Source organism: Rhopalosiphum maidis, chromosome 2 (assembly GCF_003676215.2).
Source record: "Rhopalosiphum maidis isolate BTI-1 chromosome 2, ASM367621v3, whole genome shotgun sequence".
Classification (NCBI taxonomy): Eukaryota; Metazoa; Arthropoda; class Insecta; order Hemiptera; family Aphididae; genus Rhopalosiphum; species Rhopalosiphum maidis.
The window spans coordinates 62,457,055-62,472,157 of record NC_040878.1 but is presented as its reverse complement, the minus strand read 5'-3'; the positions used below and the strand labels follow the sequence as shown (position 1 = coordinate 62,472,157).

Genomic DNA, 15,103 nt, shown 5'->3' with positions numbered 1-15,103 from the left:
TAAGATAAAAATTAACGAATAAACAAAACTAGCTTAATTCAAACTTAAAACCATAGACTTCCTGGATCTGGAATTATAACGGGCTTAAATAGAGTTCTTGTCTTCAAAATAAATGAATATTTATATTTTAATAAAAAAAAAAACATATTATTGATAAATGAATCGGTACATTCATTTCTCTGCTAGGGATCTAATATAATAATAATTTGTATTATTATAAAAGCATCACATTAATTATTATTATTATTAACTCATAACTGTAAAGTCAATACCGATTTATAGGTGCCTAAATATTTAAATGTTGATGTTGTTTTGATTTTAGATTCTAAGCGGAAATATGAATGTATTGATTTTACAATAATGTTTTAGTGTATGTGCGTGTGCTGGATTTATAGTAGAAAAATACTTTGATTTTCAACTTAATTTTTTTTTTTTGTTTCTTTTTGGCAATATTATTGGCACAAATTAATTCTACTATTCGTACTACTTATAGTAAAATAATTCATTACTTAATAAAAATAATAAATAAAACATAATATAATTGTTCGTGTATGCAATTCATACCGAAATTCACTCGATGCCTACTGTACGTATTATAGCAGAGCGATTTATTAGTGGTTAGTCCATAATTTTCTATCAAAAATCATCCTCAATTAGTTAAATTATTAAGATAAATACCCATCATATGTCATATAATATATAAATAATTTTAGTTTAAAATTTACATTTAAGGTATAGATTAGCATTTTCTTAAAAAAAATAAAAAATGATCTAACTTCTAACCAAACTCATCATTTCTGTACGTTAAAAGCTCAGATATGAATTCTACCATATTTTATGTAGAAATCTCACACAAGTCACACAGAATATGATTTATAGAATGATAATGGTAAAAATTAACTAAACGATTTCTCATAAAAATGGTTCAAATAATGTAACTAATATAATAATGTACAATTGTATATATACAGATCTCCAAAACAACGTTATATTATATAGTTGTATATTGGTATTTTGTATTATATCTATTTGCTGTTCAGCATATTTATTGAATTTAACATTTGATTGCTGCGCAATTATTTTTAATAAATGTATTATACAATATTTTTTATCATTGCATAAAAAAATGTTACATAACGTATTTTGTTTTACTAGCAACAAATTATACTACGATAGAACAGGTATACATATTATGTATGTCACAAATTAATTTTTATCGACTTTATTTTTTATATGTACCTAATTATAAAATGTTAAATGATTTCAACTCGATATTATTTTATCGCTTCGAAATAGATCAGCATTCAAATTTTCAAAACATAATTTTAGGACTCGGTCACGGTTGTCAACCTCATATTATTTTTAGCAAAAATCATTGGCGAATAGACCTTGTCCAAGTAGTACTCTTTTCGTATTTTGTATTTTGACGTGTGAATAGAAAAGAAAAGCTGTATTCAATATCGTATTTGGCTACTCCAAGATTATAATAACTAATAAAGAACCAACAGACTTGTATATTATTATTTATTTACAATAGTTAAATGCAAATGTATAGCTAGTAGATAGTTTAAACATTATGATTAATGTACAATGAATTATCATTGATAATTAACTAAAAATACAAATCTCGATGTCTATAATTAGATATATATTATATATTCTATCATCCAATACAAATTTAAATTTAAAGCATGAAAATAATTTTAAATACCTAAATAATACTCAAAAAATCCATTTAATTGATAATAAAACTGTATAAAAAGTAAATTATGTTTAGAATTATTTATGTAACGGTTAATTATCATTTATCACACATTTCTTTATCATTGCATTGACTACAAAAACATAACACATGAAGTTAAAAAAAAAATCACGCGCATACATAACACGATGCACCCATACAGAGTGTTCATTTATCATTTAATAGTTGTCGTCTTGGTAAGGTTATGTGTTTTAAAAATACATTTTAATGTTCCTTAATGACAACATAATTTTTTTATTTACCCAAAATATATGTATATTACATAGTTTTTACTTTAAATTATACTTATAAAAATATTATCAAGAACATATAATATATATATATATATATATATATTATGTACTCGAGATTAATTGAGAATATGAGAGAATAATACTCATATGTAGTGGTCAAAAAACTTTTTATAGATATACTTACCTAATCTAGGGAGACAATGAAAGTCTATAATATTATATTATTATGCCTTCTATAATGATATACATTATTTTCGTATTCTGATTTATTATGATTGTTAACTACGAAATATTGGCCCACATCTGACGTCAGTAATGTGGCAAATAATAAAGGGAGGTAGGTAGGTGTTTAATTTCGGAGATTTGATCCTTCATCTATTGTCGGATATCGATCGGGTCAATTTTTTTTTTGTAAAGTACTCTATATAACTGTAATCTATACTATAACTACAGAACTAAATTTGATTGAATAATGTGTACATCATAATAAGTTTAGGTATCTATTTGTCAAATCATTCATATGATTGTTTTAAAATATAGACAACAAGTCTCATTTACGACATGATGAGTTGTGACTGATGGTGTTCAATTTAAATGACATGAAAAGCACAAATATAGTACCCTATCTGCTGTTACCTATTATGTTTTAAAATATAAATTCGGGTAATAGGGTTTCATGCGTTGTTTGTTGATAAATATTATCGTATTTTTAGCTATATATGATACCATAATATTTTGTAATCACAATAAATGTCGAGTGCAGTATACGTACCTAACTTTTACCAATGGTTAACAAACAATATGCCAGTGGTACATTCAGATAGTCTACGGTAAACGTTACGGCATACTCTTGATAAACACGTTTTACTTCTAAATAACTTACTTAAACTGCTTATACTTGTATATCTTGGAAAAGCAAACAACGAATGGCTCAGACCAAATACAAACATTAACTATATAGACACTAAAATTAAATTAAAATACTAATTTATATTTTTTTTATAATTATTATTCTCTAAGTTTTCTTATCTCAAATATTTTCTATGTTTGTACTGAGCGTGTTTATTTTAATTTTTAATAATATATTATATTATTTATATTGGCCTAAATAAAAAGTCAACGGCCACCCCAAAGAAAACATTATCTAAGTAACTAATACGTTTAATAATCGTATAGGGTAGGTATTCGTACATCGTAGAACGTATCCAATATTCACGAATGAACAGCGCACACAGAAATAATCGTAATATAGTTAAAATAATGTGTGTGCAAGATATTATAATAATATGATTATGAATCGTGTTTATGTGGCTTAGAAAATGCACGATAAAAATATTTTTTCATCAGTTGAGCGATATTAATTTGTAAAAATATAAGTCTCATCTACAAATCATCAGCTATTCAGCCATCTACTACCATATAGTTCGTTATTGCAGGGAATTAGTAAAAAAATTATTGTTCACACCATTTGACATAAAAGCCATCGTCTCCGTCGTACAGTGTAACACAATACAATATAGTAGTGTAATGCGTAAATATAGGTACGTGAAAACTTACATTAATAGCCGATACCATTTGAACGATCCTGTATACTGTACATTCGTAAATTGATATATTACGCAAATCGAATACAGGTGTACATCACTCTATCGATAGCGATCGTTTCAGTTATTATAGGCTTACTTTCGTTCAAGCGATGATCAGTTTTTCATTTCGTTGCGAACTCACAGTAACGGTTTTTGTCCATTCTCTGAAGTTACAATAAATAAAATTACTGAAACATCATCGCGTTCTCAAACAGACCATTATTAATCATAAAATATTATGCATGGTTAATTTATTGTAAAGGTCACTTTCTTTTTTAAAAATGTTTTTTCAAGTAAGTGCACACACGTTACACATACACAAACACATATACGTACGGAAGACTATTGCTTAACATAATATACCATTTTTTATAGATTTGACTTTTACGAGTTACTGTTACAAGAAGAGCCGTAGTGAGGCCTACACTTGCTCTTGGCTATTCCGTCCTTGTAAATGTATTGTTAACCCCACACGCACACTTTTTTACTCGGTCTCAATAAGATGTAAATGTTAAATGTTGATTTAAATTTTTTTAATTATTGGTTTTTAAATGTGTTTATAAACTAATATTGTTACATTATTTAAATCCAAATTTTTCAATAAAAATAAAAACCAACAAGTGGTAATAGCAACCGAAGCAACCTTTAAATACCTACCTATTAGATATTTTCGTTCTTATATAAAAATATTTTATTAAACCTAGATTATAAATTTATAACTTATTAGTAAATTAATTTAATTTTGTTTATGTATTGTAACAGTAATCAAAAACTCACCGTAAAATTTCATCTAGAACTTCCTTTCAGGAATTTCAAAATATAAATGATTAAATATTAAAATATAAATGGGTAGGTATTCATATCTACCAATAAATATGAATGTATTTTCGGGAATTAAATTTTGAAATCCTTTTTCTAAAACTATTTTGTATCATTGTATTCAATAACAATAATGTAAATCAATTTTCGTTACTATTACTATCACTTAACGTAATTATATTATAACGTCATAAAGTTTATATCAAATGTATTTTGTAATATCTGTATTTGTGTATACTATACCTACATTGTGTATTATTATTTTAATTTCTTTGATCAGATAGATGGGTACAAAAAATAAAACACTCTTGGAATGATATTTATATAGTTATATAGTAGGGCGGGCGCAATCGTGTTACACCCCTTTAACGTACTTAACACATAAATAATATATTTTTGGACAATCCGCAGGAATCGTGCAATAAATCGTTTTTCAATAAATTATTTTTTATGTTAATAGGTAATAAACATAATATTGTTGGGGTCGTTGGGGCTGTAAATTTTTTTCTTGAACCCTGGGCGTACGAGAAGAATCGAAAATGTCATAGATGATAATCAATGAACCTTTTCTATTTTTTGGTTTACTGGCTTCATATAATATAATATATTTATTTTTATTTTTATCGCAGGTTTCAATAATAACCGGGATTTTTATAATCGCCACCAGTGACATAGTAAACTCGATCACTGCTGGTGCGAATATATTGGCGTTCTTTCCGCTGCCAATTTACAGCCATTTTTCCGGTTTCAATCCACTATTCTTGGAATTGGCGAACCGTGGTCACCGCGTGACTGTAGTCACGCCGTTCTATCCAAAGGGTGACGTCCCGACCACTTACCGACACGTTCCCGTTCCAAACGGTATGCAATATATATATATTGTTGATAACATTATGCGTAATTACTGGTTATGACAAGTGCTCTATACGTTTGCGTATTACTTTTTTCAGTATTACAATTACGTACATTTTCCTACCTAAATTATCCTATTAGTTTTATTTCAATAGTTGTATTTAAAATTATATTATTATTTTTTTACATATATAACATAAACCTAATTGAATAATAAAAACAATAGAAATATACTTTTTATGTAACGGCTTTTCAATTAATTTACTATGTTTATTTGAAATATTAGTATTGTTATAAATAACACTAAGTATATATGTTGAGTGTTGACAACGTTGCACTCGTTTTCTTATGCAATCGTAATGTGTTTAATTGTCAGGTAGAAAAATCGTACGCAATTGTGTTACTAAAAGAGACAAAGGTACAAAATCGTTATCGCTGATTTTGATCCATCCAGCATTCACATTTTTAATCAAAAACAATATTATACAGAATACAGTACAAGATTTAATATTTCCCATTATTTCCCGATGCTAATATATAGCCAGCTATCCTAATAGTGTGCACTTGTGTAGAAAAAATATCAATAAACCAAAATTACATTAAAATCAGTTATATAGAGCAGAAGTCTCCCACCTACAGCTCGCGTTTTTGAACCAGCCCGTCAAACTAAATTATGTTTTGAAAATAATTATTAATTTATTAATTTTTTCATTGGGTGTTATTCATAAAAACCTATTAGTTATTATATATGTAGTCATATTTATATACCAATACTGGCAATAGTAGTAGCTAATAATAGAAAAACCTATCGATCACATTTATGATTTATCTGACATGCAGCGTACTCACTACCCACGCAGTTGCGCGTTGGCCCACGATGAAATAACGTATCTCAAATTTGGCCCGCCTTAAAAAAATGGCTGGAGAACCCTGAGATAGAGGATGGTTAATATAGAATGGAATGTATTTAGTAACGGATTTAAAATATATAATTATTTTATGTGACCATAGTGAGAATCCAGAGAATCAAAAAACCAATGGATATTCGCAATACATATCGGGTGAACAATATGATTAACGTTCAGCGATCCATGATGAAAATGGTCGAGAAGACTCTGGTGCTGAATGAGACTCGTTCGTTTCTCAACAACACTCGGAATTCCTTTGATCTGGTGTTGGTTGAATGTTGGTACTCAGACGTTTACCTGGCGTTGGGTCATAGGTAATAATATCTATAATTATGTTTTGCAGTTGTATTAACTATTAAATAGGAAACTTAAATGGAATAACGTAATAAATCAGTGTTCATCTTTCACTTTTTGGTGTTCGGATAAAATTCAATCATATCACAATAAAGTTTTGACATATTTCAAGATTTTTAATTATTTTAAATATTCTATCAGACTTTTTTTTACTAAAAAATCATTTATATAAAGACATCAAACAGAGTAGTCAAAACTATTGAATAGCAAATTATAATAATTTTGAATATTATTATAGGTTGAATATTGTGTTCAAATAATCAAAGTAATAAATAGACCTAATTCGAGAAAAAATTAAGCAGGCAATAATTTTAGTGAAAGTTTGACAGTTGACACGTTATCATACATTTTTTTCTGATTAGGTAACTCTACTGTATTTCAAATTAATGACTTAAATTTAAAATTATATAATAATTAATAATACCACTAAAGTAATCTTTTCTAATAATAACCTGAAATGGCAAATGCCGTATGTACTCAGTCCGTAATATAATATGAACAATTGTATGTCCGTGCAGTCGCTGTGATGTTGCGTCATACTTATTTATTATTAGTTGGGAATTTGAATTATGCTATCTTAATTAATATAAAATCCAAAACTTGACGAGGCATAATATAAAGTGGCCTACCACAGGGATAAATATTTAAGAGGACGTAACACCCACACGATAGTTCTTACAAATGCGTACAACATAACAAATATTACGTTCATAATAAGAATAACAAATTCCAGTATTCTGAGTTTTTAGTTTTAAAATAAGACTGAATAATTTACCATTTATAAAATTTAAACGTAAGATTATTATCTAGGAATCAAAGTAATCTCAGAAGCTTTAAAAATAATTAAATTTGAAAGCCGTTACTTTAACATACTCGTTCTTATATAGCTAAAGGTAGGTACACACGTAGAGGAAATCCTCGAGTACAAATCCTCAATGCCATTCCTCAAGGAAATGCCTCGCAGCCACACGCGCGGGAATTAATCGAGGATTTTATTTGTTTTGATGTTATTTTATTTATTTTTTTTTAGTCATCGTACATACTACTCACCCTACAACAGTTTATTGTTTATTATTATTAATCCTCAAGGCAGACCGCAAGTGTGCCACCACACGAATAACTTTTAACTGTACAGTCCGGCCCGCGCAGTTTTTCCTTTTGAAATTTCGAAAAGGATTTTTGGACTGTGCGGGCCGACATGGGCCTCAAGGCTGACCCTCTACGTGTGTACCTACCTTAATGTTTTACCTTGTCGATAAACCACCTATTTGCACCTATGCATTCACAGGATGACTCGGTCAAAGGTTATTTTTTTAATTATCCTGTATCTTAATATTTTGCTGTGACTGTGCAGATATTCCGCTCCGATAGTGTGCTTGAGTCCGATGTCATCGTCAGTAACGCTCAGCCAATCACTGGGCTTGCCGGACCATCCTGCGTACGTGCCATCGTTTTGGCTTCGGTATTCAGACTCCATGTCGTTCAGCGAGCGCTTGTACAACACGGCGATCGTTGCTGTTGAGCTGATTGTGTTTAAGGTTGCGTTCTGGAAAAAAGATCAGCAAATGCTAGCCAACCTATATACGTACCCCGGGCACCAGAACTGCCCGCCGCTGGACGAGCTCCGCCGCGCCGTCCAACTCACGTTGGTAAACAATCACTATTCCGTGTCATACCCCAGGCCGTATCCGCCAAACGTGGTACAAGTAGCCGGTATGCACATGCGGTTGAAGACGTCTGTCTCGGTCGATCAGGTAAGCTGCACGAGGCCTAACTTAAAAGGACAACTGTTTTTTTTTTTTATATTACCTTAAGTTGTTGGAAGGTACAATTAAAATGGTGAAAAAAATTAAAATAGTAAAAACTTCGATTCCTCAAATAATAATAAAAAAAAATAATTGGCTGCATATTACTTATTGCGTCCCAAAAAAAGGTATATTTTTTAGATAGTATAAATGTTACCGGTAACTTGCGTGCCGTTTTGGGGACGCAAATTGGCTGCATAATTATTATCGATATTATCAATAATATACTAAAATCGATAGTTCATAAACTATACTGCAAAGGTCACCAACTAATTTTTATGGAGGCCCGTTTTGAAATTTATAGTGATTTATAATATTTACGTAAAACATACGAATTTTGTATATTGATATGAATGATATGATGACAATATGATTTTATGAAACTATTTTTTATATTATAATAAATTAAAATAAACATCAATGTGTTTTTTTTTAACATATTGATATCGATTATATTTTCGGGACGCAATTTGGTTATAAAAAAATGTATACTGCGACGCAAATAAGAAATGACTACTCTTTTTGAATCCTTTTTTGCGGGACGCAAGTCACCTATTGATAATACCTAATTTCGGAAGCAAGTAGTATGCACCGAAATAATTACGCATATCTACATTACCTAAGCATCAACTGCCTAGTAATGAATAATAATCGACATTTTTAATGTTATATAATATATCATATTATATTAATTTAATTTTAAATATTGATATATACTTAATGTATTTATTCGTAGATAATTTTTATAGCTATTCAATATATTCAATGTATTTTGACAAATAAAAACTTATTAGGTATTAACTTAATACAACAGATATAGTTGCTTTTTCTCAGTTAATTTTACGATTAAAAATACTACACTTATATATCAACATCATTATTATAATATTAGTAATTACCATATAAATAGTACTTATGTAATTCTATAAATGTATTGAACGATTTAGTTCTTGGAAAAATGTATAATATTATACATATTATTATAATACACAGTTTTTTAAATAGTTAATTTTGAATCAAATTTAAATCTTCATATTTATAACGTTCGACAGAAATTTAAAGCACTCCTCGATGGTGCGATCCATGGGGTAATCTATTTCAGTTTCGGATCGAACATAAATATGTCAGACCTGGCGAAACGCGACGTAGAGGTGTTTGTCGAATCATTTAGAAAGCTCAAACAAATCGTGTTGTGGAAGTGGGAAAACGGGACCATCGACAACCTACCCGACAATGTGTACATCGACAAGTGGTTTCCACAGCAATACATCTTGAGTAAGTGCATAAATGCTATAAATAAATATCAAACATTCGAAAAAATACTGCGGGTTCTCAGACACAACCAAGCACTACTTTTACATAAGAATTATAGAACATGACAGGCACCAATTAAAATTTTTTGAGACCCACTTTAGTGGTTCAAAAAGTTTTCGGTAACATCACGAAAGATTATATTATATATTTATCCAAAGAAAATAAAGGCAAAATCATTAAATCAAATGCAAATTATAAAAATCTTATTTAGCTCATAAATAAAAAAAAAAAAAAAAATTATGTTTGACCGTATTATAGTCTATAATATACTATTATAATATATAATATATGATATGAGTTAATAACATAAAATAAATATGGATTAAACGAGTGTTACACAAATTCGTACGATTAATATTATTTCATTAACTGTAAAATATTCAAACCCGATTATAGTTATACGATGGATATTTATTTTCAAACAATGATGCGTAAATTAGTGTTTGATTTAAATAATTAAACTAATAATGGCCGTATAATAGCTGTAGTATACTACAATTTTTTTTCAAATTATTTATTTTAAATTAAAAATGTTATAAAATATTATTACTCATTATAATAAATTATTTTTGACTTTTTTGTTCCTTGTCTGGACTGATATTATTTACAAAAAATATTAGAACTTAATCAGTTTAGTATCTTATTTTTCAATATATTTAAAATATTGTTTTTCTGTTATCAAAACAAATAAGGGATAGGCAAAATTTGCTTTTCTTAGTAATCGAAAAAATAGGCAAATGCTTTTATGGAAATATTTAAAAATGTTTATTTCTATTGTCAGTTATATTAAATTATGTTAATTATAATACCTAATATATAGTTATAAATGTACAACATATTTCTACAAATAGAGATTAACTTTAAGTAATATTCTTTAAATGTATGTGTAAAAGTCAAATAATAGTATTTGTTGTAAATTGCATTATGCAAACTTTATGTATTTAAAATCAATGGAAATATCAGAATTAGAAACCAACACTGAATCTCTAAGCTGCGGAAGTATACCTAATATTAATACTTACATATTATACTGCATGTACGTTGATTTACATAATATTATTTATTATTTATGATATTTTTATTAATACAGTTATTGCCTTGAAAATATCGTTTCGACTAAACTTTATTATTATTTATATCACTTATGACTTTTATTAGATTAGCTACATTTATATGTGTTGGTCGATTATAACTATAATTTAGTATTCTAATTGTTTTTGTTCAAAGGTCATAGGAACTGTAAGCTATTCATCACTCACGGTGGATATCATAGTCTTGTAGAAGCCCTGCATAATGGTTTGCCATTGATTGGATTTCCATTTTATACCGACCAGTATTACAATATGAGATTCGTCACAGAAAACGGTTTCGGAATTGAAATTTCATTGGAAAACCTGCAACTCAAAGTTATCGACGATGCAATAGAAAACATTTTGTTTAATATTAGGTAAGATAATATTCAGGTTAATATACAAAAATATAATATAATAATATTATAAATGGTTACGTGAATACGTTTTTATCCAGACTTTGAAATAAAGTTGAAAATAAGTTACAACATTTGAATTAAATTGATGTATGTAACTGAAGGTATTTTAATCAGCTGTATAATATTATATTTTTGGGTATTTAATTCGTCATTGTATAATTCAGAATAATAGATTTGTTACATTCGAATTCAATAATAAATCATTGCAGTTAAAATAATTTTTGGTAGTAAAGCCAGTAAAGGGCTTGTCAGCTTCAATTTCCGAGAAAAATTTTAAAATTTACATATTTAAATTATTATGATTATTAATATTACAATATGTTCAAAGATTTTTTACCGAAGTTATCGCTAATATTATATTATAATTGTATTATAACTATTAAATCATATATTACTGTTATTAATTAATAAGTCAATATAAAACTATCTTACAACGTGCAATGGTATGAATACAATCGTGATATAAATAGCTTAAATTTAGTTTAAATATTTTGGAAATTTAAATGTGTATAAAAATAATAACATAATATTATGTACTTGTTGGTAAACATTTTCAAGTTCCAGTGATAAATATTTTTTAATTACACAAAAATAACTAAAACTGTGTGAGGATTAATCGTTCTTTTAAATTTAAATACTTATTACTGACAAAATTTGAACACGAACACCAAAAAAAAAAAAAAATTAATTCATCTTTAAACTTAATTAGTTGTTTAAATTTTAGTGACAACAATTTATGATGAATTTTTTGTTTATCGGATATTCAGCATTTTTTATCACCACAAATAAAAAAAAAAATATTATAATTTATAGAAATCTGTATTTTCATAAATTAATTTAATTTAATGTTAAACCCAATTAAACATGAAAAAAACAGAATCTCCTTTTTGCAATCATTTTTTAAGATATTTATTTTCAAAACCAATTTAATCTAGTTTAAGAAATAATTATAAGTCATTAAGCTTTTACACCTTTTTTATGTGGTTATATCTGTGTATTAATGGTACGTTTTATTTCAGTTATAAGAACAACGCCCAAAGAGTTTCCAATATCTTCTTAGACCTACCAGTTTCCGCGATGGATTCCGCAGTGTATTCCGTTGAATACTTAATCAGAAACGATATTAACCACAATTTACCCGTGTCCACGAGTTTGAGTTGGTATCAATATTTTGTTATCGACATAGTGATTTTGATCGGTGCTATTATAGCTTTAACCACGTTTATTTTATATAAATCTATCGATTATTTAAGGAAGATAATTAATTTAAATGATAAAAAGTCGAAATAAACCTAATGAGTAATGGTTATATTTTTAATATAATTGTGCAGTAAATAACTTTGTAATTTGATTAATTCTTTTTTTGTTATTTTGTAAAATGTATGATACTATAACCAAACCTGGACGCGCTTCGCTGTGGCTCAGTTTTGATATTAATTATTCGTCCGACCCGTGTTGTTTATTTGTTTTGGTTTTATATTCCAGAGTCGTTGTCGGATACAACATTGCACCCTAGCTGCATGCCGGTCAACCATCGCTTATTTGCTTCCGTAGCCGAATCTATTGGACCTTGCCTGTAGTATTGTGCACGGTGATGCAATCGATAATAAATTTCAAAGGTACCTAATTCCTACTGTGATTATAAAGAGTTCTAATTGTAAATGTAAAATGATACTCAATAGGTAATCAATACTGATAGGAAATAAAGTTAGTTGTATTATAATTTTATGTATTAATTATATTAATTTATGTTAGCCAACCCCCGTGTTTGTTTTTGCATCCTTTGTGGTGAGTGGGGGTCATTGACATATTTTTCTTTGCCTCTAGAATATGTTCAGTTTACCTCGCCACTGATGGTGTAATAGCTAAATTTATCAATTCAAAATCGATATCTAACTTCCAATTAAGACAAAAATTATGGCTATCTAGATAAATATATAATAATTTTTCATGAAATGTCTAGAATTTCTTCTCAAATTTTATTGTATATTTATTGAATAAATGAGTATAATAATAATTAATAACGAAAATAATACAATTACTATAGCTAAAGGTAAGACTATTTTCTTAGTAATAAATTCGTGCTGTATAGACGTTTAGTGTCTTGGTTTTTATATTTCTGAAAACGAGCTTGGCAGTTGAAAAAGGTTACGAGTAAACGAGCGTGCAGTAATACATAATATGTATTGTGTATGTATTTAGTTTTCCGCGACGTTGTTTACACGCGATTTGAAAACGGAATAAACAATATAATAATAACAATAATAATGATGATAGTAATAATAAGACATGAATATATTTTTAACGGGACTTTTCGGGACTTTTCGGTCGTTTTTCCCCTCTTTTTTCTCTCTTTCTTTTTCCATGTACGCAATAATACTGTACAGACACATTAACGGTCTACGATGGCGGAGGGTAGGCGTTTAGATTGCATAATAATATATAACGCAGTAATGCGACGACGACGATGGTTAACCCGTGCGGCGCTAAAAGACTTTGACGTTGTAACTGTGTAAAAAAAATATCCGAAAAAAACTACGCATGTTATACAGAAGCTATATATTTATATTATATAAGTCATAAACAACCACCGAATCGTTCTACGTTCTACATACGATTTTACACATTTTACGAATAATTGATATACCATATAAGTAAATAATATATATACATAAGTGACTAAGTGAGTGAATTCTGCCGGGAGAGTCGTAAAAAAAATCATGGCTGAACAAGATCAAGTAAGTCGTCGAAAATGTTCAATGTCGCGTAGAATGCAGTTTTTGTATAAGTGTTAAAGTTATTATTTATTTAGATATTCTACTATTTATGTTCTTGTATTCTAAATGGTATCTCTTATTATTCGGATTCTTCGACATAAAAATATGATTTAAAATTGTAGTTGATATTAGTTTAGGTAGGTATTAATAATATCGTTAAATTATTTTTATCTTTATACTCGTAGTTACAGCTATAATATAATAACCATGTGATATAATATTATTATTATATACGATAGTCGTTAAGACGTTAACACAAGTACAATGATGTGTACACTGTACACACGTCATGTTGTATTATTATGTTGTTATGTACACATGTGTGTATGTCTATGATAATAAAATATTTGTAAACATAATAATAATAATCGTTATCGTATATACAAAATGTATAGTGTAGTGATGGTTATGGAAAAATAAATAAATAAATAATAATAATAATAATTTGAATTATTATAAAACACAAAAAAAAAACAATACTTGTTTATTGAGCGTATGTTTTTGTTAACTTTTATCGTCTTTAGCATAACCTTTTAGAGTGCAACAAAAGTACGTTTAAAATGATTTGATCCATTATTACGCTAATATAAACTATAAATAATTATCATAACCACTAATCAGGGCTGTGGATTTATTACACAAAAAAAACAGAAAATACAACTGTAATATGAAAAATAACAAAAATACGAATATATTACAAAATATGCGAAATTATGCAAAATAAACGAATTAAAATGTATGTATTTAAAATGATGTTTGTTTTACAAAATACTATTAAATTATACTTGTAATTTGTAATTAATTAAATATTATGTAATTATACATAATATTACTATGGAAATAATGTAGGTAAATACCTAAATTACGTAACAAAAAATAATTTTTGAATCAATTTATTGAAAAAAAAATCTTTTTGAATAAATATATTTACAAGTATAACATTATTTAAAAGCATAAAACGTCATATTTATTCTTATTACCTAAAAATAAAGTGTGTAATGATTTAAACGGTTACCATTAATTATTACATACATTATTTATTTTTCTCCGTAGTTACTATATATTTAGGGTTCATGCATTTTTTTGAAATTTTTTATCGTTAACATTTTTTAAAAATTATTACGTTAAATTTTACAAAAATACGTTTTTAATTTAATAATTCAAACTTGAATATAAATATAAAAAATAATATAATATAATAAAT

The 15,103-nt window shown here is 27.6% G+C and overlaps 1 protein-coding gene across 1 annotated transcript; it reads left to right on the top strand.

Annotated features, from left to right (window-relative positions):
* The first annotated feature begins 3,658 nt into the window (after positions 1-3,658).
* LOC113551808 (UDP-glucuronosyltransferase 1-6-like) lies at positions 3,659-12,845 on the top strand. The gene is made up of 7 exons (XM_026954305.1): positions 3,659-3,874; positions 5,030-5,261; positions 6,264-6,474; positions 7,869-8,268; positions 9,372-9,594; positions 10,861-11,080; positions 12,142-12,845. Exons 1-7 carry the CDS (start codon positions 3,863-3,865, stop codon positions 12,410-12,412), a joined length of 1,569 nt encoding a protein of 522 aa, XP_026810106.1. The 5' UTR covers positions 3,659-3,862; the 3' UTR covers positions 12,413-12,845.
* Positions 12,846-15,103: the final 2,258 nt, after the last annotated feature.

What these genes read in the sequence shown, in the direction of transcription:
- LOC113551808 (XM_026954305.1), top strand. An exon ending in ACACGTTCCCGTTCCAAACG is followed by an intron (nt 5,262 to 6,263) that starts GTATGCAATATA and finishes ATGTGACCATAG; the next exon opens with TGAGAATCCAGAGAATCAAA. An exon ending in AACATTTTGTTTAATATTAG is followed by an intron (nt 11,081 to 12,141) that starts GTAAGATAATAT and finishes GTTTTATTTCAG; the next exon opens with TTATAAGAACAACGCCCAAA.